General features: G+C 40.2%; 1 protein-coding gene across 1 annotated transcript in view; it reads right to left on the reverse strand.

Annotated features, from left to right (window-relative positions):
* Positions 1-27,895, reverse strand: part of Galntl6 (polypeptide N-acetylgalactosaminyltransferase like 6) — a 1,027,971-nt gene that overhangs the window by 75,584 nt on the left and 924,492 nt on the right. The window contains exons 7-8 of the mRNA XM_035451502.1: positions 27,359-27,476; positions 5,404-5,511 (exon numbers count right to left, since the gene is read on the reverse strand). Of these exons, the coding sequence (XP_035307393.1) occupies positions 5,404-5,511; positions 27,359-27,476 (226 nt within the window). The remainder of the gene's footprint in view (positions 1-5,403; positions 5,512-27,358; positions 27,477-27,895) is intronic.

Here is a 27,895-nt window from a genome sequence, read left to right on the forward strand (position 1 = left end):
AAATAGGCAAAATGTGTCTCTCTAGATCTGGTGCTCCCACAGCCCACATCAGAATTGACCTACCTATACAAAATCCACAACCTCCTCTCTCCCCTTTCTCATCCCTCTGTTTTTGTGCTGATACTATCTTCTCTCACATTCCAAGAGGGAAACTTCATACACAATCCATTAAACCGAACCAGTTTTGCACGATATAGAAAACCACACAAATCTTTTAAGAAATTGTTTTTACAGCTTTCTTGCACTTGTAATATTGACTTCTTTATTCTCATTTTCCTTCAATATTGGCTGATAAATAAAATGGAAATCCATTTTATTCTACATGCATTTCTTCTGGTCCTTCCTGTTAGAAAACCATCAGTTCCTCCTCAGTCTGAAAGAGGAGGACTGGCCTTTTGGTCCAGAGACCTTCAGGGTCTCCCTGCATTGCATACTCATGGGCCAACCTCACAGGTCTCAGATGCAGACTGATATAACCTGTGCCTGTTCCTTCCTGCTTTTGCTGGCATGAAGTCCATAGATGCTTTTTACTTCAAAACTTCTGTAGAGGGAGGAATGTTTCAGGGCATGCTTTGGACACAGATCTTGGTCCACAAATCCCAAACCTACTCATTTGCCATTTAACCTCTGTACCTTTTGCTGTGAGTTGTCATTTCCCAGGACTATGGAACATTCCAGAAAACACAACCTTTACCAGATTTCACTTCTTTTACTTTAGCTTTTCATCCTGAAACCTGTAAAAATCTATATTCCTCCACATTCTTGAATGGTTATCATTAAAGCCAAGATGAAATTTTAGAATCAAAAATAAATTCCTGGCATGTCAAAGGTAAAAATGTTGGAGTATGAAGTCCTGACTAACAGGCCCAGCTGGGTCTTTACAGACTTAGGATAGGGGTTGTTTCTAGTCTTGGTGCTAAGGAGATGGTTCAATTGGTAAAACGCTGACTGTGCAAGCCCAAGGCCCTGCCTGAGTTTGATCCCCACATTCACTACAGTGCACATCCACAATCGCAGGGCTAGGTATCTGGAGAAGGGTGGATCCCCAGGGCTTACTGACTAATGAACGCTTCAAACCAGGTCCCAGGAGAGACCTTGTGACGGATGAAGTGGGCAGCCTGTGAGGAACAACAGTAGAGGCTGATCTCTGGCCCCTACACGCAGGTACATACATATGAGTTTACAGACATACGAACTTGCCCCTCTCCCACGCTTGGTTCCAGCCTTTTCTCCCGTCAGCAGTGAGAATAGCAGTTTGTGCTTCCAGGACTGCCCACCTCACAGTCTATAGAGTTGTCCTCTTTGGGGAACCCTCCTAGGGAAACTTCCCAGGGCCACGATGCTGCTATTATGCTCAGTTGGGGTGGTTTGCCGTGGGGCGATTGCCCTTCTTTACACGTCTTCACTATCAGAGTACCCCTTTCACACCTAGCGGCTTTGAAGATCTCAGGACACACTGGCAGCTACGAGCAAGTTCGAGTCCCTTCCCACAGCACCCAAAGTGCTAGTCATTTCTCCTGCTTTAGCAGAGTGTTTGTCAGAAAGAGACGTTGACGTGGCATCCTGCTGCCCATTTGTTACTCAGCTGACCTCCGCTGCTCATTGTCCTTCCTGTGCTGAGTGAGGCGCAGCCACTGCCCTTCTGGAGCAGACGACGGTCGTGACAACACTTGAGAGTCTTCCACTCTCAACAACTGTGGAGAGGGTCATCCTTTCTCCAGGGACTGCTCATTTGCTCCCAGCGGAAGATGCCACGGTTGCGCTCCAGTGTGCTGACATTAGGTCCCAAGTCGACTCAGAAAAGTAAACAGGTTTTTGAATGCCAAGCAAACCCTCTGATTACCCTAGGAAACTGCATAGTAAGTCACCAAAATTTTCCGTGTTGAGGAAAATGACACAGGGAGGTTAACTTTTTGCTTTTACGCAATAAAGACATTAACAATGACAAACTGACTACCCCGAACTCTGCGGTAAGAGAGAACCCTGTATTAACGCATACAACCTATATTGCTAGATCAAGTAAACACAGCTTTATGATTCTTGTTTTTTCTCAATTCACTGAAGGCTGGGTGAAAACATGGCTAGAAGTGGACTCTGGTCACTGGTTCTGGATTTTAAAACCTTGTTCTTAGAAATCTGTTAATCGAGTTCCAAGAGGGTGGCAGCGCTATGTGCCTCTGGGGCATCTGGGTGCTGGGCTGGGCTCTCCCACGGGTGGGGCGGCACATGTCGAGTGACATCCACAATGAGGAGGGTTCAGCTCACATGTGGAAGGCCATCACCTACTTCGTGGCGTTCCCAGGGTGGGAGTGAGCATGCTCAACCTCTTCCTGAAGTGGCGACACAGAGAGCACTAGAGACCCTATGTTCCTCACTTACCCCTATCTCCACATTAGGACCAAAGCTCTTCCCCTGGGGAGATGGGACCAAGATCTTCCCCTGGGGAGATGGTAGCCACACCCTCTTCCACAACCCTCATGTGAACCCACTTCCGACTGGCTATGAAGATGAGTAAAGGGAACCAGGACCTTCTCCCGGACAACAAGGGACCACAGCGCTGGTTTGGACCATTGCTCTGTGTGTGGACCATGAAAGCGCATTTGGCACTAAGCTCATCTTTCCTTGTATCAAATGATGACCGTTACACCGATCTTCCAGCATCCCTTTGCTTGTAAGGGAGATGTTTTGAAAAAATAAATCAAACTTAAAAAAACAGAAATCTGTTAATCAAACCGAGGTATCCTTAATATTCTTCTTTTAAGCTTTTTATTTACAAGGTCTCAAGTTCAGAACTATAATAATAGCACTGCCCCTCCTTCTGATGTGTAGACCCGTGTTCTCACCAAATGTGGAGACTCATTTGTTATCATGTATTTCACAGATGGGTAACTTGTGTCATGTCCTGTTGTCAGAGACCGGCGCTAAAGAGAAAGTGTTAAAATAAGGTTATTTGAATTTGTTTCTAATAATATACACTGGTGATTGACTAGAGGACTTCATCCTGTGTGTGTGTGTGTGTGTGTGTGTGTGTGTGTGTGTGCATGTGTGTGCATGCATGAGCATGCGTTTACACCTCTGTGTATTTGGTGGCAGCTGGCATCATCAGTTTCATAAGTCCGTAAATGAAAAGTACACATTTTCACCGGATTAAATGAGCTTTGTAAAGTACATAAACAAGCCTTTGGGGTCACGTTGCCAGGTTCATCTCCATTTCCTAAGGAGGCCAAGAAGATTAAAATATCCATCGACGGGATGTGACACTACATTTCTCATCGTGTTTTTTGATGATTTAGACCTAGCACAGTGTGGCAAAGTAGCTGAGTCTCTCCCACAAAATATCAGAATTGTTTTTCATTTTAATATACTTCTGAAGATCATAAAATGTTCCTGAGAGTGACATTTGAGCCTCAATATTTATGACTTTCTGATTGCTCTAGCAGTTTAGGAAAAAAAAAAAAAACTAAAATGAGCCCTCAAGTAAAATTTAAGTGGAAAAGATTAAAATTCAGAGTTATGGACTCCTTTCATTTGAATGAATATTCACTTTTTCCTGGATGTTTTATGTGCCAACCCTAGTTTCCCCATATTTGACAGTTTTTGACAAAGTGCCTCATTTCTCTTCTAAAATATATGAGCTGTTTTATTTTTTTGCAAACAACCTCTTTTTGGATCAACCTTGCTTTCCCCACTTATCTTTTACACGATGAGCTGGCGACGGGCATGGTCCACCCACCAATGAATGAGGCACAAGTTGTAGAGAATGAGTGACAGGAAGTAGACAAATGGCAAGACACCATTCATTATCTTTAGAATGTGTGCACTGCAGTGATACTCACACAGCTGATTTGTAATGTGTACTTGAATTTGTTTCCTCTTTAACCTTTCTGTGAATTTGTGTGGCTTCCTCATTCATATGCATTAAGTCCTTTGACTAAATTAGACTGTATTTCTTTATCCAAAATACAGCACTTTAATCCATTTATGATTTCATGACCACCCCCCCAACAGTGTTTTTAAACATGTATTTAGTGCAGTGCATTATTAATATCTTACTATTTTGGAGGAAGCAGGGAGTGGTATGATGATGATTTCCCGTTAAGGAATGTGCAATGTAATTTCATTCCAGAATGTCTCACTACTTTTAAAAGGACCTTGGGTGTGGGTAGAGAAAAAAAAATGAGAATGCTTTTGACAGCTTTACAAAGCAAGGGAGGAGGAACAGGAGCCTGAAGGGATTTACTAAGGATGATAATTTTATTAAAGTTCATTAAAATGTCTTAAGTTTTATTAACAACTTGAACCTATGTTTTGTCCTTGAGGAGTCTAATTAATTAAACTCTTCAATAAGTTATCTGAATGTTCTCTAAGCTGTATTTTAGATCATGGCATAATGTAAAATAACAGACCCAAAAGCTCTGCCTCTGTGAGACTGATGTGTGAATGAATCCTTGTGAAGTAGTTCCTAATAACAATAGTAATAAGTATTATTATGCTTTACATAAAGTGGTCATTTCAGTTTGAATTGTATATTGAATTGTGAAGAAAATACTCAAGTGGACATGCATTGCACTTTAGTAAAGAAATCAAAACAAGTAACTCAAAATTAGAGCCCTAGGGGATCATAGCACTAATGCATCTGGAATAATCACATTTTTAGATTTGTTGTACCTATGTAATGTGGTGAGGAGAACAGACAAAACCAAGAAGAAAGCAACATGGAGGACAGGCACATAGTTAGGGCTGTCTGGAGAAGGTTTGCGATTTTATATCTTCCCAAACAGGCAAGGAAACTTCTAAAAAGCAGACGATAAAAGTATCCTTGCATTTAATCTATAAGAAAAATTTCATTCTAAACAAAACAAAAATGAAATAAAACTAGATTTGGTTAATTATGGGAAATTTGAGGACGGTCTAAATCTCTATCTAGTGTTAACTCTAGTTCTAAAGGAGGAGAAACTCGAGTTTGAGCATCTATTTCCCCATCTCTTTTACTCCTTACTTTATGCGACTAATTATACTCCACGTTGAGGAAGGCCTGGTTTCACACTGCTACTGTTGGTCATTCATGTGTTCATGAGCAAGCCACTTCTCTAGGTCTCCACTTGGTCTTGAAAGCTGCAGTAGGTAACACTGGAGACCTGCACCTAGCCTGGACTGGTGGCTGACCCAATTGGTATTTAAAGCTGCTAACAAGGATTAGCAGAAGGTAATGGTTAATATTAAATATAATGCATGTGAAGGTGCTGTGACACATGACGAAATCCATCCCAGTTACTACTTCTTTAAACAATGGAGGTAAAGCAGAGGAACAGGAACTCTTGACAACCATGTGTTTGGTCGAGTACCCGCCTACAGGAAGTAGGCCGAGGTGAGCCCAGACTATTCTGTTGCCCAGTTACTCACTCTTGCCAGGATGGTCCCAGATGGAACTTTGTAAGGGACATACTTCCTGTAGATATGACCGACTCTAGAACATGGAACGTCAAACATTTCTCCTCCACACATCCAAACCTAAAGAGGAGAAAATAAAACAAAAGAGAAGGGTAAGTTTTACCAAAAAAATGAATTATTAATATAATTTATGAAACATTTACAGAATTTTTTAAAAGAAAATGTTTTATTTTTAAACTATGTGTGTCCTATTCTGGTTTGCTTGTTTTTATTTTAATTTTTTCTTAGATGTGATGCCTGTATTCTTTTTTTTCCTTAAAGATTTATTTATTTGCATGTATGCCTGCAGGCCAGAAGAGGGGACCAGATATTATTGCCCATAGTTATGAACCACCATATGGTTGTTGGGAATTGAACTTAGGTCTTCTGGAAGAACAATCAGTGCTCTTAACCACTGAGCCATCTTTCCAACCTGCAGCAACTGTTGTTAAGCACAGAGCCATCTCACCAGCCTCCTACAGTTCTCCTGAATTATTTCTGTTGTAGGTGGCTAACCATGAAAAAAATTAAAATTTAGATTCACAAATGCATACAACAACTCTCAGTTTCCTAAAACTATCTTTAGAGATAGTGGCCTTTCATTTGTTTCACCCTAGAAGATTCTCATCCAAATAATTAAATTGAACCAGAATTTAATGCTTAGATACCTTCTTTGTATGGATACTTGCTTTTGATATTTTATCAAATCATTTAAAAATATATTACTAGGATTTAAAAATTGAATTTATAAAGGTAGAATTTTCTTTTCTTTTCTTTTCTTTTTTTGAGACAGGGTTTCTCTGAGGCTTTGGAGGCTGTCTTGGACCTAGCTCTTGTAGACGAGGCTGGTTTCGAACTCACAGAGATAGTGCTGGGATTAAAGGCAAGTGCCACCACCACCTGGCTTAAAGGTGGAATTTTCAAAACAGTAAATGATGAAATACAAACCTATCCATGCTGCATGTTGAATCTAGATTTGGATACTTGTAGCAGGGTTAATTTTAAAATTAGTGTTGCATTCTCATTCCCACTCACTATCAGTCTTTTCTTAGGTACATGATGTGAATTCAGAAAATACATGTACTTGGATTTTATACTTCAATTAACTGGTTGTATTGTACTTCACTATGACAAGTCATGTGGCCAGATACATAGTCATGGACTAACCTAACAGATAGTATGTTACAACATAATTTAGCTACCAAAACATAAATCTAGGCTTCACAAAGCTATACTTTACCAATTTTCTCTGCTAGAAAAAAATTAAAGGTTAGAGACAGTTTCATGATTTATGATATTTGCTAACATGACTGGAGGAGAATCTACAAGTGCTAATTTGCTAACCCAGCATAACTGCAATATATAACTGCAATATATAAGCGCACATATAACTGTAGTTTTCACTCCTCATCAAGGGAACTTCTCTTTGCAATAGACAGAGAGACTATTACAGAAATCCACAACCAACTACTATACAAAGCTGTGAAGCTCAGATTCAGTGGATAGATCTACAAAACACTCCCACACCTAAGGCTCAGTGAACATTGCAGAAGAGGGGGTAGAAGTAATCTAAGAGCCAGAGAATCAGGGACATTGTTTCGAGATTTTGTTTCCTAGTAACACCAGACGCTATACCTGTAATATCTTACCAACATGACCTCCCAAACATGAGTTGAACAAGAGGAACACCAACAAACACACAAAACTGCCCAGGGAAAAATCCCAGGATGCCTCAGTCCTACACAAAGATCTGTAAGAAAGTGAGTAAAGCTGAGAATTGGAGAGGTGGTCCTCCCCTGGGAAGAGCACACTAATTGGTTGTCCAGTGCCAAACAGTCAGCTCCAAAAACATGTATATGCATATTTCCTTTCATCTTTTCTTAATCAGAGGAAGGACACTTTTTATCATGAGGCTGGCTCAACAGTGAGAGAGGTCCTGGGGAGTCCAAGCGGAGGCAGTGCAATTATTAAAATGGTACCCAGCTGCTCTAACTGGGTTTAGACCACTCATGGTACTGAGTTCAACCTGATGAAATATTTAGGAGTGACTTGGACTGAGTCATCTGAAATATGTGTGGTGGTATAAGGCTGGCAGGAACAGTGACAGTTCTAAACTCTAGTCACTAGTCGCAGTATCTGGAAAAATCTGAAGAGGCTAGAGTGTAAAATTAAACATAAAGGCATAAATATAATGTGCTACTCCAGGATATAAGAAAGGAAACAAAAACAAACAACAACGATAATGACAAAAACAACCAGTCTACTAACCCATCAGAAAAACTTTTCCAGGGCAGGAGAAGTCAAGATCTGTGGCACTAGTAGAGTATGGAGAGTTTAGGGCTCAAGCTGGGCTCTTTGTGCAGGACTGAGACATTTTGCTGATACCTTTGAAGAGAATTGCCCCAAAGGGAAGGAGATTCTCATGAGAGAAGATGGAAGGGACAGAAGCTATGTGGCTAAAATCCAGAGAAGACTTGTCATGTATTTGAAGAGCTGGGTTAGATGTTTTTATAGAACTTTGGAAATGTTACCGGGGTTGATAGCATTGAGCTTTGAGAGATGGGTTACAAGCCAGCTGAAGAAAGAAATCCCCAGTTATATGGATAAAAATGAAACGGGCTTCCTGCTTCACTAGGTATACTGAAAACTACAGAAAGTGAAAAGTTGGATACAAGCATATCACTCATTTGGAAGCTGATGTAGCTGATATTTAATGATGGAAATCAGCATTTGTGATTGTTTATTATACCTTTTTAGTGGATTATTTTGCTTGGTGCTCACATCTTCATGTCAGACTTAATTGTTTTCTCAGTTACAATGGCTGGAAAATGGCAGTCTAGAGATACCTAGGGTTTGTTCTAAACCACACAACTAGGGCTGGGGATGGAGCTCAGTTGGGAGTGTTCCCACGGAATAAAAAATAGCAATAGACTCAACACCCAGCACTATATAAAGTAAGTGTGGTGGTATAGGCTATAATCCCAATACTTAAGAGGTAGCGGTAGGAGGGTCAGAATTTCCTGGAACACATGTGAGCCTGTCTCAAAAAGGACATTTGAAATCTAGTAGTATGGCACCCACATCCTTAATCAATATTCCATCACAGAGTTCGAAAACTGCCCAGGCTTGAGAATTAATAATGTTGCCTTTTCAGGACATATGGTCTCTTTTGGAGCTATGCAACTTTGCTAATGAATAGGCATGGCTGTATTTCAATAAAATTTTGTTTATAGAAACAGGCACAGGTCCATGGTTTGCTGCCCATTCTTCTATAAAGCACAAAGCACTTCACACAGGGAAATTCAGTTAGTCTAAATTGACGTATGTGGGAGATTATAATTTCCCAAATGAGACACCATAATATCTTTCACTCCATATGGTCATTTGCCTGTGGCTCAGTATTCTCCTATTGAGATGTGAATCTGGGTCCTTTCTCCCTGAATTAGAGTCAGCTTGTAAGTATTTAAGTCAGAGGACTACAGCAGAAATGACTGAGGCTATGTTAGGAATGGCCACAAAGCATCTGCCCCGTCTAGTTAGTGCGTTGTTTTTGTTATTCTGAGATGCCACACCAGAGATCCGATTCCCCGATGCCACCATATCATAAAGAAGTGGAAGCCACATGAGGCTCCATGGGAAGCTTCTTGTTCACCAGCCTCAGCTGAGGTTTTCACTAATGGCCGGCATCAGGTGACAGACACATGAACGAGGAACCTTTCAATGATTGCAGTCCGTGTTGCTGAGTCTACTCCCATGAAACAGAAGCAAGATAAGCCCGTTGTGCCTGTTTTCAGTTTTGACCACATCAAGTCCATTAGCTGAATTTCTGAGTACATTGCTATGCAGAAATACATACCTTCAAATACATGATAGAGGCAAATTGGCAACCCAAATTTATGGATCATCCCTCAACTGACACAGTGCTAAGACTCACCATTTTCCATTTTCCATGCTTATTTCTTTCTAGGAACACTGGCAGGTTAAAATTCCTGTGTATTTGGGTGGGGACACATGAATATTTCTTTCTGGTGAATGTGAGTGAAGGTGGTGTGTATTGTTCTTGATACAAAGACATTTCCAGTGGGGCCTGAGGAGGTGGTTCACTTGGTAAATTGCTTCCCACTCTATACAAGGATGGGGACTTGAATCTAATCCCATAGAATCCCTGTAAAACTTCTGGTACATACCCCTAATCTCAGTGCTGGGGAGTTGTAGATGAGAGAATCCTTGGACAGCAAGTCTAGACAAATCAGTGAACTCCAGGCTCAGGGAGATATTTCATCTCAAAAAGAATGTGAATTGCAATAGAGGAAGATATGTAATGCTGACCTCTGGAATATATATATATATATGTGTGTGTGTGTGTGTGTGTGTGTGTGTGTGTGTGTGTGTGTGTGTGTGTGTATTTCCTCCCATATCTTCAGAGGATAAAGAAGAAGATTTGAAGAAGTTAGTGGAGCCATTAAATGACGGGATATGGGTTCCAGAAAACCCAGATGGAGCCTCACATCATTCTGAAAACCTGAACAGAAGTCGTGACAGGAGTGTTAGAGACACCATAAGGGTGTTATGCTATCAATATTTGGGCCTGGTTGCAGTAGCTGATCTCCCTATTATATTTTTTTCTCAGACTCTTCAGACACCAGTAATGAAGTGTATTGGTTTGAAATGTAATTATTAGAGAGGTTACTTCATTCATTAGTTTGCATTCTAAAGAAGAGGAAATGGAAAGTAATTGGATGACAGATGCAGGAGCTGGATGAAGGGTTAAGAATGTTAGCTAGTCTTGTGTATAGTCAAATGTCAGTTCTGATTAGTCAAAGCTAAGCAAGGGTCAAGACAAAGATGCTTTCTTCCCATCAGACCACCTGCTGCTAGGAGACAATCATTTTTCGGCACAGGCCTTTGCTTTCCCATAATGCTACTGTTAGTCTGCAGAAGTGGCCACTCTTTCCTGAAACACTAAGGGACAGTGGCAAGTGAGGTCAAACCATGAGAGTACAGTTCTGAGCAATGTCATACATTTTTCTGGCTTTAATTTCTGTTTTGGTTCAGATGATCATAACACTTAAAAGACGATACAGTGGACTAAATGGTGCTTACAGTGAGACTCTGACAGCATAAGAGCTTCCACAAAAGGAAGCTAAATTAATCATAGTGTGTTGCTCTAACTGAGTGTCTATGTCTCTGGTCCCAGTTCATATGCTGTGTAACGGTATTAACAGGTGGGACTGCTGGGAGATACTTAAAGGTGAGGGGGCATGGATGAGATTAGTGTCTTCACATAATAAAAGAACCCTAGACAGTCTCCTATCCTCTTTTGTTGCTGTGCAAGGCTAAGGTGGTGGTCACATGAGACCTGGTAGATAGTCCTCACTGGTCCTCCAGCATGTCAGCACCCTGACCTCAGATGCCTGCATTTAGTAGATTGCCAGAAACAAAGTGTGTGGTTTAAAAGCTCCTCAGTTACATATACTTTGTTGTAGCTGCCCAAACAAACAAAAGCTCATTCCTTTTAAAGATATGAGCAATCTTGACAGAAACATAGAAATGAAAATACTTAAAAAATTAATGCTTCATTTTTTTGTTGTTATTGTTGTGTATGACTGATCATCACAGACAAATTGACTTAAAACAATCAGTATTTTTCTCACTTTTTTTGGTATGGTTGTAAGTGTCTGTGAGTTCAGTGGGGCTCTCTATTGAGGGTCCCACAAGACTGGTCTAGGTGTCTGCTGGGCTGAGCTTTTATCTGTAGTCACTATGGCTGAATCTGTTTCCAAACTCATTTAGAATGTTGACAGAAGTTGCCTGTAGGACCAACACTCCCATTTTTCTTGCTGTCTACTGACCAGCAGTCACTCTCAGCTACCAGGAGCTATTTTGGTTCTCTGCCCATGGACATTCCATCTCAGCATAGGTGATCCTCACTAATTAGGCTGCAGCCAGTGTGGCTGAAGTGTTTAATAACCTTAACGGCATTTGCCAAATATCTCTTGCCTTGCACTGTAAGATGTTATGTATTATTTTGGCATGGATAACATGTAATATTTGTATGACAAGTTAACATATGTGATTAAACAAGGCAAGAGAAACAAATGAATTAGCATTCATGTCTTCTCTCAATAAATTATACTCAATTCTTTAAAAATCTTCCTTTCAGAAGTTGGTCAAATGAACTACAAAGTCAAATTCAGGAAGCTTCTGTCTGGATTTTTTTTAAATGCCAAATTCAACGGTGAGAAAGCAGTGGAATCTTGGGATTTATATTTCTGTATTATTATCATTTTGATTCCTTAAAACCATAAATACGACATGACAAAACAAACATGCATTCTTTATAACCTGCCATTGTTTTCCTATTGCTTCCAGGGTAAAAGCACACCTGTTTGTTGACTTGTCTCAATGACTTCTTCCCTCTTCCTGGCCAGGGCTACTTTTAACACCTCACAAAGCTTTGCTGCCCCAAAGCTCTGCCCCTTTCTCTTCTCTGCTTCCCCTACTGTTTGCCAAGTTGTTATTTGTTTTCTAGGCTTCAGATTACATGTTATAACCAAGCCCCTATATTTGGTTAAGACTCCTGTTTTACATTCTCATGTTGGACTCTTAATCCATTATAATATTCTTCCTTTCTCCAAGGTTTTTGTTCTCTACAGTCAACAACAGTCTAAAAATATCAAAATATTCAATGGAGAGAGAGAGAGAGAGGAGATCATTCACACCTTTCATGTGAATATACTGCTATAATTATTTTGTTCTTGTTGCAAATATTGTACTGTGTTTAATTTATAAACCAAATCTTATCACAGATACAGCTGCATAAGAGAATATAAACTGTATGTGGGACCTATATTGTCTGTGGTTTTAGGAATCCATTCATGGGATGTAAGTGTGGTGGTTTGAAAGAAAGTAGCCCCCAAAGAGAGTGGCACTGCTAGGAGGTGTGGCTTTGTAGGAGTAGGTGTGGCCTTGTTGGAGGAAGTGTGTCACAGTAGGGGTGGGCTTTGAGGTCTCCTTTGCTCAATCTATACTCAGTGTGATTCTGCTCTTCCTTGGTAGCTGTCAACTGGATTGTTTATTTACTCATTCATTAATTCATTCAGTTATTTATTTGACTTTTTGAGACATTATATTCCTTGCTGGCCAGAAAAATCACTATGTAGACCAGGCTGGCCTTGAACTCACAGAGATCTGCCTGCCTCTATTGGGACTAAAGGCGTGCATCACCATGCCTAGCTTGAATTATATTTTTAGAAGACATTTTTTGGTGCTTGATGTGATGACAGTCTACAACAGTAAATCCATGTCAAGCCATATTTTAGTATCTAATTCTTGGAGAAATGTTTAACATTTACAAAGTAATGTGTCTTCTCTCAACATCGTAACTATTTTAGAGAAACGTTATTTTACCCATGAATGAACACAGAAAAATTCTTTAAAAATACCCATTTCAAATTGAATGGATAATGGAATGTTTGCACTATTTTTAAAATTGTTTTTTTCAATAACAGCCACAAATTGGAATTTATACCTGGAAACATTTAAGTGGAATGAAATCATATAATTATGCTAGTCTCATGGAATAGGAATTTATTTCAGTAAGAAATTGTCAAGATGAAGAGATGTTATCCCCGAGATGTGCAGAAGTGTCACATGCTTCAAGGATACAGCAATGTAAATCTATAGGCATTTGAGTCCAAGTCTGACCTTCCTTCTTTTTGCCTGGTCCTCTTCTCTTACCCCTCCACTCAAGTTATTTTGCCATCTTTCCTTTCTCCCCTCACAAGTCAGGCTTTCCCCTGTCTTAGGGACTGTTCTGGCTTTCTGCCTGGAATTATTTCCTTTTAGATTCTCCCTAGAAAACTGCTTTGTTTCCTCCAGGTAGCTCCAAATTCTTCCACCCCCAACACCCTGTCCTGCTGTGTTCTTGGCCTAGCCTTCTCTGTTTCTGTTGTTAAAGTATTGACCACCTTCTAAGTCAGGGCATACCTCGCTCACATACTGTGTGTGTGCCCTTTCTGCCTGTCTCTCTACAAAAGGCAAGCAAGAATTTTTCTGCCTTTTGTGGAGTATGTATCTTAAACACCTAGCACAACATGTTACACATAATTTGTGGGCTGAATTGTTGAATGAATGAAAAGGTGGATGAAATACGGGCTTATTAATACAAATAAAGCTAATTCCAGACAGTTGACTTGCTGAATGCTAACTCAGTAATTAGCCCTTATTTTAAAATAATGGTTCTGATGTGACTGAAGATACAGCTCAACATAAGTTATTTTGAGACTCTTTTCAGGCAGACATGATTACAAAAGATACAGCGTAGGTTAATAGTATAGAAAGGATACAGAAGTGAACAAATCTGGGGTCTAGAAAACAACTTTCTAATTTTACGATATGACTTGGGCACACTGGGATTGAAAAACTCCTTGAGACTATGACTTTGTCATCTATATAGAAAGTGAAATGTGAATTGTCGAACAGAAAGACTTTGGTAGGTACATAAGGAAAGGTTCATTTCTTTTAAGGTATAATAAAAACTACCTTTGGGGGGTTGGAGAAATGGCTCAGAGGTTAAGAGCACTGGCTGTTCTTCCAGAGCTCCTGAGTTCAATTCCCAGCATATATCTTTAATGATATATGGTGCCCTCTTCTGGTGTGCAGGCATATATGGAGGCAGATGTTGTGTACATAATAAATAAATAACTCTTTAAAAAAACAAACAGAAAAAAAAAACCAAAAACTACCTTTTGGTCTGAGTTGGTCTATAGAGGGCTTGGAAAGTCATTCATGTTTTTCTTGTTCTCAGAAATCTGAGATTTAAGGTTACTCTTTGAGATAGAAAACAGCAAATATCATACTTGTAAAAAATTATTTTTTAAATTATAAAATTTATTATTTTAAATTTTCTCTCTCCTCGCCCGTGTGTGTGTGTGTGTGTGTGTGTGTGTGTGTGTGTGTGTGTGTGTGTGTATGCATACACACACTCGTGGTTGCATCTTGTAGTGACATCTTGCCTTGCCAGTGAATTTGTAGAGTGGCCACACCCTTTGGGCGTGGTTTCAGGTGCAGATGTGACTCTTTTAAGGCAGTGGGCACATGATCTTTTTGGTCAAGGAGAGCATCAGAAGGGCAGAGACTGTATCTTCTGGAGCAGGGAGACTGTGGTGGTTATTTACTCTTATCTGGGTAAGTTCTTCCCCAGTAAAACACCTCTTTATGATTTATCTTGGGTCTGGTGTACTCACTTAAACCCCCCGCCTTCAATATCTGTATGTGGGTACATGCACAGGATTTTGGGTGTTCACAGAGGTCAGGGATGGCTAATGCCCCAAGAGCTGGACTTACAGAAGGCTGTGAGCCACCTAATGAGGGAGATGAGACTTGAACTCAAGTCCTCTGGAAGAACAATATGTGTTTTTAACTGCTGAGCCATGTCTCTAGCCCCCTTATTTGTTCTTTAATTATGTGGCACACATGTTTGTCTGTGCATGTACATGTGACTACAATTGACAAAGGATGCCAGAAGAGGGCATTGGATTTCCTGGAGCTGTAATTACTGTCTGTTTTGAGCTGCCCCATGTGGGTTCTGCTTACTCTACTTGGGTCCTCTGTAGGGTCAGTATCACTCTTAGTGCCCAAGCCATCTTTCTAGCCCCTATCATGACATTTTATGACTACAAATTTCTATTTGTTGATCAGAAAATAATAAAAGTAGAAAAGGAAAATGTCACCCGTGCAGATACAGTGACTTTTATTCCCAGGAGAAAAAATATAGTTTCTTGACTTTTCTGCTTAAGATTACTTGGCTAAAGTAAGAAGTACTCTGCTGTGAAAGTCTTAAGATGCCCCATGCAAACTAACCTGCACGCATGCATATCTAGATGTCTGAGTAGTATCGAGTGGTGGGAGGAATGCTGTTTGCCAAATAATTGCTTATAGAAACAGTGTTTATGTATATGGCAACATAAAATAGCTATGAATGTGGAGATGAGATTTCAAAATAGTAAGTTATAGATGGGACCAATGGATGCACATATCTCAAGAGTTATTTGGATCAAATATTATTAGGAATGTAGTTTATCCAGATGGAAGCAGATGAAGAAATCCACAACTAACCATTGGGCCAAACTCCTGGAGTATAATAGAAGTGAGGGAGGATCGATAATATGAACAAAGGAGTCAAGACCATGATGGGGAAACTCACAGAATCAGTTGATCTGAGCTAGTGAGAGATCACTGACTCCGGTTTGACAAACGGGGAACCTGCATAAGACAGAACTAGATTACCTTAATATAGGTGACAATGGTGTGGCTGGGACAATACATGAGGCCATTGGCAGTGGGTCCAAGATCTAACACTAATGCACAAACTGACTTAGAGCAGCCCATTCTATATGGAGAGATACATTGCTCAGCCTAGACACAGGGATGTGGGGGGTGGAGAGGTACCTTGGTTCTGCCTCAACAAGATGATGGGACAGACTTAGTAGATTTCCTAGCAGAGGCCTTACCCTCTCCAAGGAGCAGATGTCGGGGGTGTGGGGAGTGGGGGAAGCAGGAGGAGAGGAGGGAGGGGGAGCTAGGATTGGAATGTAAAAAATAAATTAATTTTAAAAAAGGGAAAAAGGAAGTAGTTTATCATCTCCCTTAATCCATTATTCTATAGCTTACAAGGTCCATTAGTGGCAAAGCATTTATATTTCCCCTCATATTTTCCATATGCATTTTGTGTCTGTTATTTAAATTTTCTGGATTCACCATCTGTTAAAAATACAAAAGTGCTTTCAATTTTGTTAATAGTTGGTTTTCTGTGGTAAATACAATTTCTTTCAGAGAAATAACCAAATGTGGTTTTCCTTTGACCCTCAACTGGGCTGTCAATCATTCTATTGAAGGTGTCATGTTTGAAGGTCAGGACACAGGACCACATGAGGTAGAGTGGATTTGTGATGGCATCAGTAAGAAGATCAGAACATAGAACCACATGAGGTGACATGGATACATGATGACATCAGTGAGAAGATCAGGACACAGGACCACATGCAGTTCTGTGCATGTGTGTATTGTATAGAAATAGGGATTGTCTTCATACTGTCAAGGTTTGGAGAGGAGGCAGGGACTTTGGTTAAGTTATGTTGGCTTGGTGTCATAAAGTTTGTTGACTTCAATGGAGAGATCATAACATATACTGTTAAAGCTCATGTCCATATATGCTCTTGAGGATCACTGTAGTGTTGCTACTGGAAGGTGTGTGAAAGGAGTTGGGAATAGTGTAAGGAGCTTTTATTTTCTCTTTCTTTTTCTATATAAGTACTTCTTGAACTCTGGGGTAAGCTGGCTTGCTTTATGTAGATTTGAGTAGAAGAATTAAAGTGATCAGATTGTATTTCTATTCTTTTTGTCTTTCTGGTTGGGAAAAAAATGAGCAACAAAGAAATTTAAATATTTGGGGGAAAATTTCCCCTTTAAGACATTTTTCAAACTGACCTTACCACAGGTGCAAAATGCCATACAAATTGTTATATCTTGCACACTTTATGGCTATCTATAGAAGTCAAAGTAAAATAAAACAGGGAATTAGGAAAATGCCATCAGACATAAAAGTGCTAATAACTAGAAGAACTCCATATTTGCCGAAAGGCTTATCTCTAATAGGCATAAAATTTAGCTTGAAAGTGCAGTGGTACACCTGAGGTACCTTTTGTTGGGTAATTGAAATGAATCTCAGACTGGCTTTTGAGACATTAAGCAGCTGTTTCTGTTTATCTTTGAGTTTCGGAATGAGTAGTAGAGTCATTTTAATATTTTCTTTGGAAGATCAATTCCGGGCATGTCGAATTAAAATGGATATTTTTATGTCACCTAGTCTAAATATTGTTGAGGAAAGAACCCCACAGGAACAACTCTAGATATTTTCTTGGTGTCTTGAGGTATATGGGGGACTATAAAAAGGCTTCTGTCACATTTTAGACACAAAATACAACTAGACTTTGAAGTACTCTGTGGGCTCAGAAGTAAAGAGCAGTGTCTAATCTAGTTGTCCCATAAAAGCAATGAGGAGGTACATAAAATATTGTAGAATCATCTCTGCATAAAGAGGAGTTCTAATGAGCACATTTTATAAGGCTGAATTTATTATTACCACAACCATTTGTACAGAGCAGCATCATGGCCATTTATGGGCCCTATCCTCAGGGAAGAAGGGTCTACTTCCAGAGAGGCAAATAAATTCTTCTAGGACTGTGAACAGCTTTGGGGGGTTTCCTATTCTCAAGGAACTATGGAGAAATGTGGGGAACAGTGTGAGGACAGGGTAGTTAGTATAAAACAACAACTATAATGACCACCACCATCACCGACACCACAAGAAGAAACCACTGAGTGCAGACATGGGGCTCAGCCTTGGCCACAGAGTAAGACCTAGTTTTAACTGTCAAGGAAAAGTCCCCCAAAACCTTCGTGTGACTTTGTGTTCATTAATGGTTTAGAAAAGAAATTTCTAAATAAGCAGTGGAGGCTGGAACTGTATTTTTGGAGTTTAGCTTTCTGATGGTTTTCTCATATGTTCTTGGTCTTGGTCAGTGTGGCACGAAGAATTCTAAGATGGGCTTCAAATTACTGCTCCATGAGAAAAGGCCTTTGTATAATAATCTCCTCCCTTTTGGTGTGTGATGGAGTAGATACCTGTGTGATATTTACAAAGCAAGCACAAGGGCCTGTCAGAAGCCCCAAGTTAGTCAGTAGGGAAATTATCCTGTTGAGGGGAGTCTGATCCTCACAAATGAGCCAAGATTTGGTTCTTCAAGAAAGAAGAGATCAGAAGATTTTGAAGTATGAGGGAAATGTCACTTATGGCCTGGAAACAGTAAGCTGGATGGTGGGAGAGGCTACAGTGGAAGCCACCCGACAAGGACTGAATGTGGCCTGAAGGCGCCCAGCCTGGCCTGAAGGAGCTGAGTGGGGTCTTGAGATCTTAGAGTGTTCTCAGTCTCAGAATCAATTAGATTCTGTCAGAAACCTGAGGTAACTTTCTAGATTTTCTCTATTTAGCCTCCCAATAAGGAGAGTTGGTGGGAAGTTTGTCAGATCCTTAGCAAGAAAATCTGATAGAGTGTACTTGGACTTTTCCTGAAGATCATTCATCTTGCTTATATCGATTTCATTTGCACAGAACGGAGTACTCTCTTACAGTCATTAACAGTGTCTTAAAATTACTTTTCCTCTATTATCGTTTGTTATGTTTGAGTTTTGTGTTTTTACGGTCAATTACTACACCCAATTATTTTATTCATTTCTACATTTACTTCTCCTACTAATTACTTACTTTTGTCTCTTGCACCATTAGTTCTTCGTTTTTGAAATTATTAACTTCTTTCTGTGCTTATTCATCTCTGTCCAGATCTTACTTGGGTTATTTAATTTTTAACTTGATTTGGGTGTTTAATTTCCTAGTTTTATTCTTTCTTTTCATGGAGACATAAAAATTTCAGAATTATGATTTTCTTCTGAATGCTGTGTTAGCTGTGTCTCCTGTGTTCTGAGATAAGACATTTTAATTTCAGTGTTTTTCCTAAGACTGGTGTAATTTTGCTGTTAATTTTGCTATTTCTTTGTTTTTTAACCTAACTTTATTCCCTTTCGTTCTGTTTCATTCCTCCTATGCCTAGGTGTTTGCAGAACACCCATTTTGTTGTTGTTGTTTCTTCTAACGGCCTTCCTTTCAGTGGCAGTGGGTTTTATCTTTCTGTTCCATTGTATTGTAGCTGCTATTGTTTCTTCTGGTGTTATTTTGACACCTTGCCTAAGTTCATAAGTGTCAGCATTTCATCATTTCTGACAAAGTCAGGTGCTTCATGAACCTTCTTGAAATGTTGCACCTTAGAGCAAAATCATTTTTCTTCCCTTGGTTTGTTCTTTACTCCTCCTTCTCCCCTCCTCCACCTTGTTCCTTCTCCTTTGTATAGCATTTTATATACTATCTTCTTTTTAGATAAATTACATACTTTTTTTTTTTTTGAGACAGAGTTTCACTACATAGCCCTGGCTGACTTTGTACTCACAGAGATCTGCCTGTCTTTGCCTCCCAAGAGCTGCCATTAAAGGCACAGGCCATCATACTTGGTTATCTATTTATTTTTAAACTGGGATCTCACGATGTTGCTCAGACTGCTCTCACAATTCTCCCATCTCAGATTAGGTTTCTTTTTTCTTTTTTCTTTTTGGTAAACTAGAGTCAAATGGGAAAAGGCCCCTCAACTGAGAAAATGCCTCCATCAGGTTACCTCTGAGTAAGGCTGTGGGGGAATTTTTCTGATTGCCAATTGATAGAGAAGGGCTTGGCTCCCAGTGATACCCCCAAAGTCCAGAGTCGTATAAGCAAACAAATTGAGCAAGCCTGTAGGAACAAATTCTCTGTGGTTTGTTTCACTTCCTGACTCTGAGTTCCTGCCCTGGTTTCTCTAAGTGAGGACTGTTATCTGCAAGTGTAAGGTGAAATAATCTCTTCCCTCTCCAAGTTGCCTTTGGCCATGGTGTTTTATCATGGCAATGGAAAGCAATTTGAGAAGCAGGTATCACAGGTATGTGCCACCATGTCGTTAGTGGTAGAATGTAAGCACCAGAGGATGAGGATGGGGAAGAATGCTGTGAAATGCTTTTTTCTGGCTATGACATGACAATTGCATTCATGAACCACAGCAGGTGTGGTCACCCGCACAAAGTCAAGCTAGACGACATACCAGAATGAATGGGGGAGACTATGTAACCAAGGAATTATTATTGGAAGTTGATAGCTGTTGGGAGATGGAGAATAATTCTTTGGGGGGGGGCGTAGCTGCTGGTGGGTGGCCCACACTCTAGTGAATGGCCCCATATCCTTGCACATATGGGCAACACTAATTGACATTCTTTTTTTTTTTTTTTTTAAAGAAGAGGACATGAAACTGTGAGGAGGCTGTATTTAGGTGAATCTGGGTGTGTGTAGGGAGGAAATAGGGGATGGCTAAGATCATATTTTATTGTTTACATGTATGAAATTCTCAAAGAATAAGTAAAAAAAAAAAAACAACTTGTTAGTCATCTTTGAGTGTTGTGGGTTCTTCCTACCAATCACTGTTGTAGGATTTCTATGAGAACAATGCTACATGGTAGGCTAGTACATAACAATTTTATGCTGCACCTTTCACAGAAGTGAGTTATGTTAGCTGTTTCTTCTCTATGCCCAATAGGGATTGGCTACTCAGGGCTGTTAACAATATTGAGTATTGTTCTTTCATCCTGTCTCAACAAAAACTTGCAAATTGGTTGTTTGTGAAGTCCATTTCTCAGAACTGCCCCATACCCATCACTGTGTCCAACTCAGTCTGAAGAAGTACACACCAAGAGTTGTCATCATTTTCAGCAAATCTCTGGTTTCCCTCAGATGTGCCCAAACTTTGGAGAACTGAGAGCTGCTGACTCCAAGTGAGACTTGAAGCCGTGGCCATTTTGTTGCCCACATGCCCGCATCTTACCACCACTGAATTTACCATGTCCAGGACATCACGTGCTCACCTTTCTATGTATGTGGTTGAGGGTTTTGTTAAGGACAAAGTTGTAGCAGGCACTCTTTCCCACCAGCCTGGTCCCTCAACTGTGTCAGCCCCAAATAAACACTCAGAGGCTCTATATTATTTATGAAACTTTTGGTCAGTGACTAGTGTTTCTTATTAGCTATCTGTGTCTTAATTATTAACCCATTTATTTAATCAAAGTATTTCCACGTGGTCTTATCTTACCGGGGAATGCCAGACCTGCAACTCCTTTGCCTGCTACATGATGACTGCTCATCGTCTCATGTAGAGCGATTTCCTGTTTGTCCCTGCTTATATCTTGATGCTGCCCAGCTATATCACTTCCTGTCTGGCCAATCAGCCAATCAGTGTTTTATTCATTAACCAATAAGAGAAACATAAACACAGAAGAATATTCCCCATCACAAAGTCAGGAGGTTTTGTTTCTTTTCTTCCTCATTGCTTATTTGAGTGACCTTTAAGAGGTGATCATTCCTTTACATCTTAAAACTGTAAATCCACTGTAAATGTATAACATTCAATTATTAAGTTAGAAACACGCTTAATAGGTATTTGTTGGCTTGTATGCCATGATTGGAAACTATATGTAGTTACTTTTGATGATGGTTTTTGGCTCTACAGTTCACATTAAGTATACACAAATAAAATGTGTTCTTGTGAAGTTCTGTGATGAGATTGAATGCTGCCATTCTAACTTGATGACTTGTCCTAAGTGATGCTTGCTCCCTTGTTTCACTAAAGAATTGGGTTTTGCAATGAGACTAGGCATCTCCTTTCCTATTAAGGTTAGACATGGGAAGATCCTGTATTTTCTCTTAAAAATGACCACAAGCCTTTTTTTTAAAAATACCTTTTCAGCTAAAAGAAAATAAGTTAATGATTTTATGAAAAAACCCAATTTTTATATCCATGTTTGATATTAACTAGATAATGACTTGTCTTAAGAATTATGAAGTAGAGGGTTTTCTTTTTCTTTTTTTAAATCTTGCACTGCTGTTGAATGAGATAAGAAATTAAATCTGATGACCTTTAAGTGCTAACTCATTACTTCTTCTTGTTAAGGGACCAAATAGCAGTTATCATCACCACAGGAATAAAAGAATGGTTAAAAATTTGGGGCCACAGGTTGTTGAATAAAGGGATTTCATAAACTGTGGAGGGAGGGGCACACACAGAATAATTGGATATTGATGGATTTTTGTCTTTTAAATCATCAGATGTGCCTTAACCACTATTTGTGTCAGGAATGTACATGAAGTATTTATAGGTATATATTTAACATATTTTCCACCTATTTGGTTCTTTTTATAAAAATCCCAGGAGCATTTTCTCTCTCTACTATACCAAAGCAGAAACCAGGATTTTACAAAACCCACATGCTTACTTAGGGGTTGATTGTCTCATGGTCCCTTTAGGAAAGACTACAGGATAGTGAGCTGGGAGAGTAAAGTGGCAACCACAAAGCAGGAGAGGGACCAGGTGTGGGAAGGTCAGGGAGGAAGCACCTCTGAGACAGACACACCCACAGGCACATCACTGAAGGACCTCCTGCATCACAACACTCACCTGCCTTTGTCTCCCCATCATTTCTAGTGGCAACTACAAAATGAGTACCTGAAACCTTGCCTACTGGGAGTAAGGCACTCAACAAAAGCTGGTCTACTGACTGACTAATGCTGCCTTTGCTCCCTGGCAACTGGCTAAGCTGGTATGATTTAAAAGACACCCAGATGGTTCTGAGCATCATGGGGGTCCAGGTACACTGGAAAAGATGTGAACGCTGAGTGCAATGCAGGCAGATTACTTCTTTTCCACAGAAAATTCCTGAAAGTCATACTGTCTGGCTTTTATATCCTAATGTGAAATCTACCCATCTGCTGGAGTCATGTTATTAGAAAAATTAATGAAAGGTATTTAGGGAGATGTTTGACCCGAAACTCAGTCCTTCACATGAGACAGGCTTTTCTGGGACTATTTTCTTTTGCCAATTGTCAGCAACTTCTGTGAAAAGTAAGCATGCAGCATAAGTGTCTAATAATGATCACTTGCAAAAGTGTTTTAAATGCTAATATTTAAGTTGCAACTCAGAGCGATCTCCGTGCTAAGGTGTAAAATGCCACTAGCAAGTGCCAATCATGCACCCTTGTTTCACAGACTTTAAGTGCTAGTCAGCCTGACCTTACAGTACTGTGCAATGAAGATTAACAACCACAATTTATGGGATGTGTCCAAAAATAATCAGATGTTTGCTTTATTTATTTATTTTATTGTGACTCATAGAGCTAGCAGTGTATAATGACTTTGATTGATTCCTTTTCCACAGATTCTTGCTTCAATGCATATCCTCACTAAGAACCTGATCAATCTACCTACTTCATAAATACTAACAGGGAGGGACAGGAACCCTAAGGTCAGTAAACAGGATCATGAGGAACGAGGAGACATGAATGAAATGGAATCCTAAGATGTAGCTGTCACTAAAGAATCTATCATTCCAACCAAACAACCTAGGGCAATTCAGTCCTGAACTTCCAGTGTGGTTGCCATGGTTTTTAGACAAAGAAGGCAGGGCTGCATTCCAATTATACCCTATTCAATGACAGACAGCTGAAAATAGGAAATGGGGTAATAAATCTTGGGTCATCCAGAAGAGATGTGCTAGGTACAAGTGACCCGGAAGCGAAAGTTTATGTTTGCCTGAGAAAACACCTTTGTAATTTAGAATGCAATTGTATAATCAACAGAGTCTTCAGATTTTCAAGAGCAATTTTGCTTATCAGCCAGCCCATTACTCAAGGACAGGTATCTCTCATCAGAAATTCTCTTAACATTTTAAATTTCAAGCATTCAAATCTTAAGACAGTATCAGGGAAAATGTCTTGAACTACAAAAAAATAAATCTATTCTTTTAAGTCTGGTAAAATAACCAATAGAGCAGTGCAGTGTCTTTATCAATACCATGATCAAATAGAGTGTTGTATCTTAAAATGATTTATTATGTATTCACTACAGGCTGGCTGGACTGCAATCGTCTAGGTAATGTTTTTGTTTTTGCTCCTATCTCACCATAGGAATTATGGGATTACAGATGGACATCACTTGCTGCTAGCTTTTTTTTTTTTTTTTTTTTTTTTTTAAATGTATTCCAGGGATTTATTTCAGGTCATCAACTGCATCTATGGTTGAACTCATTACACAGGGGCCAAGAGGCTGACAGTGAAGTTGAGAATGTGAATGGGTAAGGACTGGATGTGATCTTCATTAATTTTCTATTGTGGAGACAAAAACACCATGACCAAGGAAACGGACAAAGGGAAGCCTTTAATTTGGGGCTCACAGTTCCAGAGGGTTACAGTCCATGGCTATCACAGTGTGGAACATAGCAGCAGGCAGGCAGATATGGCTCTGGAACAGTAGCTGAAAGCTTACATTTAACACACAGGCACAAGGCAGAGAGCTAGCTGGGGAGGTCGTGGACTGACACAGTGTCTTCAATAAGGCCAGATTGCCAACAGCCCCAGAGAGGCTAGGGAACAAGGAGGGCCCAAAGTGGGATGTATCTGTTTGGGAAGGGGAAATAGAAGAGATCTCCTGGGTAGACTGGGGGCAAGTGGGGTTGGGAACATGAGGGATCAGGCTGGCCAGTGAATGGAGGGGCGAGTACTGTGACCCAGCTGCAGCACACTAGAGATCAGGCTCCGAAGCCCTGGGCAGCACACTAGAGCTCACCCTGTTGTCAGGGGTGCCGGTGAGCCGGCCCTGAGGGTGTGAGAACTGGAGAGCGGAGTCACCCTGCTCCCCCTTGTATGCCCCCAACAGTGGTCAGAAGACAGGGCCCTGCATCTCACCTGGGTTAAAGAGTAGAGCTGGCCCTGGTGGTGTGAGTATGGGCAAGCCAGATCTGAGGGCCTGAGAGCAGGAGAAATGGCCCTGCTTCTTGCTGCAGGCTGCACGGGGTGAGCGAGCCAAGGTAGTGCTGGAGACCTTGCCCAGTAGTGATGATGAGGGAAAGCTGGCAGGCTGACCAACCCAGCTACCACCCAGGCCCAGAATCACGCCTGAGTTAGCCCACAGCAACATTCACCACACAATGGAACACTGAAGTATGGGAAGGGGACAAACCTACAGATCCCAAACAGCAGGATCTCCATGACAAAGAACAACAACAGGATACCCAAGGTGAGCCCCAGTGAGAGCCCATCACTGTCAGTGGCATAGCAGGAGCCAGAGGCCTCCAGCAAGACCAGTGACAATGAAGACTTGCAAGTAAAGACTAAAGGGGATGCTGCCTGACCAACAGGCCACACTGCAGCTTCTGTGACAAAAGACAAGAGTCTTCTTTTTTTCTTTTGTTTTTGTTTTGTGTGTGTGTATGTGTGTGTGTTTTAATTTTGTTTTGTTTGGGGGGAGGTTGAAAGGACAGAGGGCAGATGAGAAGGGACAGGAAGGTAAGTGGGATTGGAATGCATGATGTGAAATCCACAAAGCATCAATAAAAGTTAAAACAAAACAAAACAAGCAGACACCTGCCCCGCAATAAACACATAAACAAAAACCCTAAAGAAAACTAATCTAAAAAAACAAATCTGTCAGCTTCAGTTTCTTCATCTATACAAAGAAATAATATAACCCCTTTTACGCTTATATTTTAAAATCAGCTAATACAAAAATATTGAGTTTAGCATCAAAAATATTGAGTTTAGCATCTGGCTTGTAGCAGTAACAGTGTAGGCATGCTTCTGTGTAATTATTACTTCTGCAAGTCTACCACAACAAGCTGTAACCCACAGGGTTACCTAAAGGCACTGACAAACCCAACTGCAAAGGTAAGAAAAATATCTTAGATGCGAAATTATATGTCTCAGTGGGTAAGAATGCACCAGTTTAGCAAATGGTATTTAAAGGTGAGAGGGAATATTCTAGGTATCCCAAAGCCTGCAAGGACACCTCTGTTGCTTTTGAGGATATTTATTCTGTGACTCCTTGGGGAAAACGTATAGCATTCTTTTTGTTTGTTTGTTTGCTTTTGTTTTTTGAGACAGGGTTTCTGTGTAGCTTTGGAGCCTATCCTGGCACTTGCTCTGTAGACCAGGCTGGCCTCAAACTCACAAGTATAACATTCAATATCAATGTTATAGTCCTCAAACTCACTCTTTGTAAATTCTAAAAATTATAGCTGGATTCTTATGTTTAACTTTAGTTATACACAGGACACACTTTCTTTTTGCAACAGGTACTGGTTGGACTTTGTAGTGGAAGTGGACACCAAAGGCTGACTTAGGTAGGAGATTTCCATATGACAGTGTCACAAGAGTTGGCCTTTGCTTCTATACAAATGGTGATTAAGATGAAGAAAAAAAAAAGTTCTTTTCTTTGTAAGACTGATTTTCAAAATTATATAGGCAATTTGGAGTATGAATCCCCATGTAGTTTATTTTGCTTTGGCTCTTTTTCCTATGTTATAATTTGTCATTCCTATGCCATGAATTTGAAAGAGAATTATAAATACATATGCGTGTATGTGTATAGGATACATATACATGTATGCGATAAATCACAGATTTTTTTTTTTTGAGACAGGGTTTCTCTGTGGCTTTGGAGGCTGTCCAGGCTGGTCTCGAACTCACAGAGATCCACCTGCCTCTGCCTAGCGAGTGCTGGGATTAAAGGCGTGCGCCACCAATGCCCGGCAATCACAGAATTTTTTAAAATTGATCATTAAGGTAAGTAGAGAAGTAGGTCAGTCCAGATAAAATAAGTAAAAGACTTGCTTGTAGCTAACCTGCTCAAACCTGAAATCCTAAGCACTTTAGAGGCTGAGTCAGGAAGATTCCTATGAGTTTGAGGTTATAGAGTTTCAGTCTGGGTTATGTAGTTTCAGGACAGCTTGACAGCTAGACTCTGTCTCAAAATAAAATAAAAAAATAACATAAAAACTTACTCTTCAATTTGTCATTGATATTTTGAAATTCAATTTATCATTAGTTCCTGGAGTTTGGGAATAACTGGTTGAAAACACAATCAGTGTTTGAACATGAAAGGCAGAACTATTTCTGTCTCCCTCCTTCGGCTTTACTATTCTGGCCTTAAACTGTCAGCATTGCTAGACAAACGCCTTTGCCAGCGGAGCAGTAGTTGTAGGTAGGCAGAGTTGCTTGCTTAGAAATAGGAGTGTGAACAGTTTCTTTTTACATGTAGCATAGCTGGGTCTCATATCGGAAGGGAGTTGCTTCTCTTTCCTAAGTTCCCTCAGGAGGAATAGCTCCAGCATACAACACAGGTCATAAAGTGAAGTGACACATTCTGTCAGAATTGTCTGTACAAATGGCGTGAGGATGGTCTGGCTGCCTTACCTTAAAAGAGATTTCATACTGCTCTCCTCCCCATATCTCCAAGCCTGGGTCGTAACCACCCAATTCCCAAAACCACTTTCGATCCACTGCGAAGAGTCCTCCAGCCATAACAGGAGACCTGGAAGACACAACATAAAGAATACTTAAAGGACTGTGAACACTAAAGGCAGTAGTGTTTTGCTTTGAAATTCATGATCTGGTTTAGTGGTCAAGGTAAGTCATTTTTCAGCACAGTTATCTATAAGTAAATATAGAGTTCCTATTGGGTTTCCTGTTGAAGTAGATGTGGGAAGAGAATCTGTGTGAATATTCAGTTTTACAATCCAGGTTTTGATACAGCAAAGGTCCTTCGGAATCACACTTGGCCACCTGCTTATCTTCAGAGAGAAATACATTAATGTCAGTGACTGATATGTTGGGAAATATTACTCAGTTTTATGGCTTTTTCTTAAGTCAAACCTCAATCTCAAAAGATCAGATCTCAAAGTCAGATCTCAAAAGAGAGATCTTTTACCACTGGACGGAATGGTGGAGAAA

Source organism: Cricetulus griseus (genome assembly GCF_003668045.3).
Source record: "Cricetulus griseus strain 17A/GY chromosome 1 unlocalized genomic scaffold, alternate assembly CriGri-PICRH-1.0 chr1_0, whole genome shotgun sequence".
Lineage (NCBI taxonomy): Eukaryota > Metazoa > Chordata > Mammalia > Rodentia > Cricetidae > Cricetulus > Cricetulus griseus.